At 43.7% G+C, this 6,868-nt stretch overlaps 1 protein-coding gene across 1 annotated transcript; it reads right to left on the bottom strand.

The window, feature by feature from the left end:
• Positions 1 to 561: 561 nt before the first annotated feature.
• LOC127300454 (uncharacterized) lies at positions 562 to 5,433 on the bottom strand. The gene is made up of 4 exons (XM_051330552.2): positions 4,705 to 5,433; positions 2,836 to 3,356; positions 2,170 to 2,221; positions 562 to 767 (listed from the first exon to the last, which is right to left on the bottom strand). The coding sequence occupies exons 1-2, from the start codon at positions 5,351 to 5,353 to the stop codon at positions 2,851 to 2,853; spliced, it is 1,155 nt and encodes a 384-aa protein (XP_051186512.1). The 5' UTR covers positions 5,354 to 5,433; the 3' UTR covers positions 562 to 767; positions 2,170 to 2,221; positions 2,836 to 2,850.
• Positions 5,434 to 6,868: the final 1,435 nt, after the last annotated feature.

The raw sequence follows: 6,868 nt of genomic DNA, 5'->3' as shown, positions 1-6,868 counted from the left end.
CAGTAAAAAATGCTAAACTGAAAGCCCCCACATACACTATGGTACGACCATACTTACATGCCAAGCTAGGTTCAATCTCTTTGTCATGGAAACAGAGCTGTAGTAACCTGTAATGAAAAAGGTAAAGAGAACTAGTACAATCGAGCAAGAGCATGTACAGCTTCACATGCTCTCTGGTGCTAGAATGAAAATCCTAGTTTCATGCTAAAGAAAGCCTTCCAATTTAAACAGCTCATATATCTTCCTACATCAGTGGTTTGCGGTTTAAAATATTGTTTGCTTACCTAATAGTCTGCAGAAGACAGGCTAAATGCAATGAAGAATCAAGCTATGTCACCAGGTTTGTAGAACACTCCTTGTACTACCCAATTTTTTTAACTATGGCTTGCTATACAAATTAAAGCAATTGATTTGACCATCATAAGTCCCCAAACACTCAAATTACCAAGGCAGGGCAGAACAACACTAGATTCAAAATAAGATAAATATTACTGAATACGAGCAAAACCATGGTTCGTCCAAATTCAGCATAATTTGACAGTACATCTGGCCAATATCATCTTGTCCAAAGGATGCTTAGATAACATAGCATGAATAAACTGCATAGATAGTCTCATACCACACACACCACACAATGCTCAGAGCTTCTCGGCGTGCAGATTGAAAGGGAGATGGCAGCACATAAGTAGTGAGTAGAATTAGAAATGGAAGGATGCACGCAAGCTGACTCCAAACAAAGTTGCGCCAATTCTTTGCAAGTCACCACCCTAAATCATAGGAATGACAGAATTGTCAACAACCGAATTTGCAGTGAATCAAACAAACAGAATTTTATATGAGCAAACAAGAAGAACCACTGGTAAAAAAATAAAACGGAGTTCTAACAGAACATTAAGCTTATGGGTACGTTGTTTGGAACTGGAAACGGGATACCAGCTCAGTATATGAAAGATTGTAATAATTCAACTGTACTAGGATCTACTGGCTATGATCACAAGCAAATTAAACTAGATCGTCTATCTCCTAAACTGAAAGTAAATAAGTTCACAAAAATGACTCCATTGATTTATTTTATAGAGTGAACATTACAATTTCATTTATCAATAATGACACAATGAATAACACATATATAGTCATATGCATATTTGACACCAATTATATCCTTTCTAGTAAAATCTCTTTGATCTTCTAAATGACTAAATTCTGCAAAATGCAGAGACATAGTTCACCCTTATGGGGCAGCGTGAAACTCAAGGTGAGTAACAGAGACTACACTACCTAAGCCACTACCACAAAAAGAAATATCTAAGAGAAGAACCACATTATGGTACAAACTAAACGGTATGGCTCACGATGCTTATTTCTTAGGCATAAGATTCAGAAAGACTAGCTAAAGGTCTAGTGGCAAACTTGCAACAAGCCTAAAGCCCACTGAACTCCCAACATAACAATGGCTGAGCATTTTAGAATTCCATATCAAATCAAACAGAGTAAGCGAACTCAAACCCAATTGAGAACAGTAATGCCAAAACAAACATTACGACCCATTAGCAAGATAATTCCCGGGATAAACATTATGCTGGCCCCGGAGACAGATTTACTTATCAAGCAGTTTTATAAAATCGGTCACTTGAAGTTACTATAGTGCATGGCGTCAAAATTTCATTCAAAACCTTTATCAACAATTCAGACGTTAAAATTGAGAAACGCTGGGATGCAAGTACAGCAGTAGGATAGGATCATGAACATGTGCAGAAACCAGAGACTATATACCATGCAGAAAAAATAAGTGAAGTAGTTAACATGTAATTCTCTCTTGTGCTGCCAGCATAAAAAATTGGTAAACAACAGTACTTGTGAGCGAGAAGTTCAGGGCATCAAAAGTATACTTAGTTTTGATTGTCACCCATTATTGCAGCTTTTAGCGTAATCACCTCAGTATCATGCAGGATGAACTCACTATAACCCAACAAATCGTAGAATCTTATTCACTGGGATACAATTGTGATTCCTATTCAAAGGCTAATGCACCTACTTGTGGTACTATGCACATACAACAAAATTGTCGAGGCAAAAACAGCACTTGAAAAGAAATGATATGAGTAGCATATAGTATAAGAGCAAGTAACATTGGTGAACAAGAAAAAAAGGAGAGGAAGGTGGTCTTACAAGTAGTAACTGGCCGGATTCAGTACTGATCGGGAGCAAAGAAATGCTTGTGCTGCTAGCATAAAAACATGGTAAACAACAGCAATTATGACGAGAAGTTCAGAACATATCAAAAGTAAACTTAGTTTTGATTGTCACCCATTATTGCAGCTTTGAGCACAATCAGTTGAGTATCATGCAGGATGAACTCCCTATAAGGCTATAACCCAAACCAACAAATCCTAGAATCCTATTCGCTGGGATACAGTTGTTCTTCCTACCTGTGATACTTCCTCCATCCCAAAATATAAGGCGTCTAAGGTTTGGTCAAAAGTCAAACTTTACAAACTTTGACCAAATATTTAGGAAAAAATATTTACATCTACAATATCGAATTGACATATTAATAAAATATACTTTAGGGTGAACCTATTGATAATGATTTAGTATTGTAAATGTTCATATTTTTGTGTATAAACTTGGTCAAACTTTAAACACGTTGACTTTTGACCAAACCTTAGGCGCCTTATATTTTGGGACGGAGGGAGTACAATATAATATATGCACACGCAACAAACTTGATGAGGCAAGAACAACACATGAATAGATGTGATATGACTAGCATATATATAGTATAAGAGCAAGTAACATTGGTGAACAAAAAAAAGGAGAGGAAGGTGGTCTTACAAGAAGTAACTGGATTCAGTACTGATCGGGAGCAAGGAAGGCGGGCGGCCATGCGAGAAAGTAGGCGAAGATGGGGTGTCCGTAATCCATGCCGGTTTCCGTGGACAGACGCTCGAGCTTGCCCGTATCGAGATGGAAGGAGAAGCGGCCGTACCCCATGGTTCTGATGAAAACCTTGCCGGAGCGGGCGGCGTCCATGTCACTGGGCCAGACGCTGAGGGTCCTGAACATGGGGTGGTTGGGCAGGCCAGGCATCATGTCGCAGAGCACGCGCAAGTCGACGATTTTCCTCTCGAGAAGCCAGCCCCTGTCGCTCCACCTGGTCTGCCCGCGCACCCAGAGCTGCAGCTGGCTCTCGGCGTCGGTCACGATGCAGAGCCGCCCGTCTTCCGGCGTCTCCCCGACGCGGTACTTGGCGCAGCCCAGCGCGTCCGGCGCCCGCAGGTAGGAGAACTTGAGCGTGGAGGGGTCCAGCACGAGCACGCGCCAGGAGTTGCAGATGTGCCAGTAGATCTTTCCGGTTTTTTTTGGCAGAACGATCAGCTAAAACGAAAGTACAGATTGACTAAATGGAATATTATTTGTAGACCCAAGGAGCAAGGGGGGTTGGGGGTGGAGGTTTTGGAACTGAAAAACAGATGTTTGTTAAGTAAATGGTTATATAAACTTCTTAATGAAGAAGGAGTTTGGCAAGAACTTTTACACAATAAATACCTCAAGAACACGACTTTGTCACAAGTGACTACGAAACCAACCGACTCTCCCTTTTGGAAAGGACTCATGGGAGTGAAAGACGATTTCTTCTCACGAGGTTCGTTCACAATTGGGAATGGCCAGCAAGTACGCTTTTGGGAAGACATTTGGCTGGGCGATGCTCCTTTAGCGTCCCAATATCCTTCGTTATATAATATCGTCCGACGAAAAAATGTTTTAGTCGCCGATGTTCTTTCAAATACACCTCTGAATATAGAGTTTAGAAGGACTTTGACAGGAAACAAGTGGGATGCTTGGATTGCGTTGGTCCAACGCCTTATTCTTGTAACCTTGTCAGAGGAGAAGGATATTTTTGTATGGAAGTTAACAACATCTGGATCTTTCACGGTAAAGTCCATGTATGAAGATTATATGAACGGTCATACGATCTATCTTCGTAAATATATTTGGAAACTTAAGATACCACTGAAAGTCAAGATTTTTATGTGGTTTCTTCATAGAAAAGTTATACTCACTAAAGATAATTTAGCTCACTTGAAATTGGAATGGTTGCATGAAATGTGCGTTCTGTGATTCATCGGAATCAATCAATCATCTGTTCTTTGATTGTCCCTTCGCTAAACTTATTTGGAGAGTTATTCAGTTTACTTTCAATATTGTTCCTCCAACAAATGTTACAAATATGTTTGGAAATTGGTTAAACGGAGTTGACAAAGTGTCCAAGTTCAGAATTAGAATTGGGTTTTGCGCGCTCATGTGGGCTATATGGAACTGCCGCAATGATATTGTCTTTAACAAGAGTACGAACTCAAATTTTTTACAGGTTACCCGTATGGTCTCACACTGGATCCACGAATGGTCGCTTTTACTGCCGGAGACGCAACGCGAGCCTATGCATGCTGGATGCCACCGGCTGGATGCGGTGGCACGGGCTATATACAACCAGGATGGCTGGCGTCCTGTTAAACGACTTTCAGATGTATAAGCGAGTCTCTCTTATTTTCCATTGGCTAGTTTTTGTGCACACGCTTTGTGATTCGTGAATTGTAAAACTAAGGATTATGTTATCTGGGTAATAAAAGAGGGCTGCGTGCATCGATTGATGCAGAGGCCGGGGTCAGCCCCCATTTCGAAAAAAAAAGTAGATCTTCCCGGCGGCGTGCACGCCGCGTTTCTCGAACAGCCAGGGGTCGAATTCGACGAGGACATCCTCGTCCCGCGGGAGCGCGCGCCAGCGGCAGTCGCCGTCGTCCACGGACGCGACCCAGGCGCGCGGGTGCCCGTCGTCGATGGCGAAGCAGATGGCCTCGAAGGAGAGCTTGCTGGGGTGCGCGCGGGAGAGGAGCGCGGAGCCGATGTAGTACCTGGAGGTGCACCAAATGCGGTCGTCGGGCACCGTGTCGCGCGGGGGCGGCGGGAGGAGCACGCGGCGGCGGGTGGCCGGGTCGAGGACGAGGAAGCGGGGGAGGATGCCCTTGGGGAGGTTGACGGCCGGTTCGAGGAGGAGGAGGCCTTGGTGGGAGTCGTAGAGCTGGAAGTTGGAGGCGTCCGGGGCGAAGTCGAGGGAGAGGCGCGGGACGGAGGCGTCGAGGGGGTTGAACACGGCGTCGGAACAGGTTCGATCGGAGTCCTTGGTGGGGTGGAAGAAGTAGCCGAGGAGCGGGGCTGCGCGGGGGCAGCAACGGGAGGCCACGCGGCGCCAGCGGTGGCAGGCGAGGGCGGCACGGAGGAGGTCGGCCGCGGAGAGACGGCGGAGGATGTCGCGGAGGTCGTCGTTGTCGAGGACATCGATGGTGCCCGCCATCTTGGGCTCCGCCGGCGGCCCCTGGAGGTAGACGAAGGTGGGGTTTTGGTTTTGCGTGTGAAATCTGGGACTGGAGAGGCTTCTGGACGGAGTGTGATTTTTATCTAACGTTTGGTTGAGGCTTTGTGGTGCGCTCTGGGCCAACTTTTTTCGAATTTTGAAATGGTGGTGTGGTTTGATGTCAACTGTTGTCTGTTCCCGTACGGCTTGACGACTGTAGTACTACATTTTCCTCCGTCCGCTTTTATGGACGGAGGGATACTAAGTTGACAGTTTTAAAACATTAGCTTTTATAGAAAGTTAGAAAAGACGCTTTCTAAAAAAGATTTATATTTTGGAACAGAAGCAGTACATGTTAATTAAAGTTATTAAGTTGGCCATCCAGAGATACTCTCTTGCATTGGTATTGCGATTTCCAAAAGCATATACCTTGGGCACACAAGCTTTCTACAAAATACATGTTAAATAAAGTAATTAAGGCAGTGATTTCATTAAGACAACGAAGGTATGACGATCATAGTGCTGACAATGCATTTCGACACAAGCACGACAAATAGACGTGCAACTCGCTATAATTTATCTCGCATATACGCTTTCGGATATGTTTGCTTTACTAGCTATCCCACATGTGAGATGTGAACATCCAATTTTTTCATGGTTAATATATGTTTGGTTGATATTATGAGCTAGATTAGGGCATCCCAGTTTGGAAATATACCCAACAGGTTTTGGCGGACAAGCTCAATCATCCCCGAATTGATGTACACATTTCCTCACCCCTTTCTCCCCGAACAAAATAAATAAATATGTTTGGCTTTAAGGGGAAGAAACCCAAAGCGCTGTTATTTTACTAGAAGTGATTGTGTGCACAACACCAAGTTGCGAGTATGGAGACTCGAACCTGGGCGGGCGGGGATGCATCAGCCCATCCCAACCACCGGGCTATGCCTCGGTTCACAAATAAATAAATATGTCTATCCTTTCATTCTCACATCTCTTGGAGACACATCTTGTGTCGGTTAAACCCTCATAATTGTTGTCAAAATATTTCCTTTTATTTCTCTAAAGACCACTATGATGAGAAAGTTTCCTTAGCATGCCTATCCAATTTTATCGTGATACGACTACTATTCATGTCATTTGGATGGCCACGAGGCAATATGCAAGAGACTCAAGTGAACCCCTAGCTACATAGGTTACTAATCGTGAAAAGGAGGTATATAGCCAAAATTGGAGCTGCCCCACATGAAGTTTAGCCACGAGCTCTCAGAACAAATAGGTCATAATTAATCATTGTGCGGAAAAAGGGATGCATCACTCTCATGGCTTGTAGTGAAAGACTTGTCATTGCCATCGAGAAAAATGTTAGCCACGATAACAACTCCATGGAGGGTCTTTGGGGGGACATGAAAGCACTGTCATGTTTTGCTTTGGATTTCCTTGCCCATTATGTTGCCAACTTGATTGATAATCCTTGTATTTTACACTCAAAGGTGTTGGATAAAGATGGGTGAT

The sequence above is a fragment of the Lolium perenne genome, chromosome 5 (genome assembly GCF_019359855.2).
Source record: "Lolium perenne isolate Kyuss_39 chromosome 5, Kyuss_2.0, whole genome shotgun sequence".
NCBI lineage: Eukaryota > Viridiplantae > Streptophyta > Magnoliopsida > Poales > Poaceae > Lolium > Lolium perenne.
The sequence above is the reverse complement of the archived record's forward strand: the minus strand, read 5'-3'. Positions and strand labels throughout refer to the sequence as shown.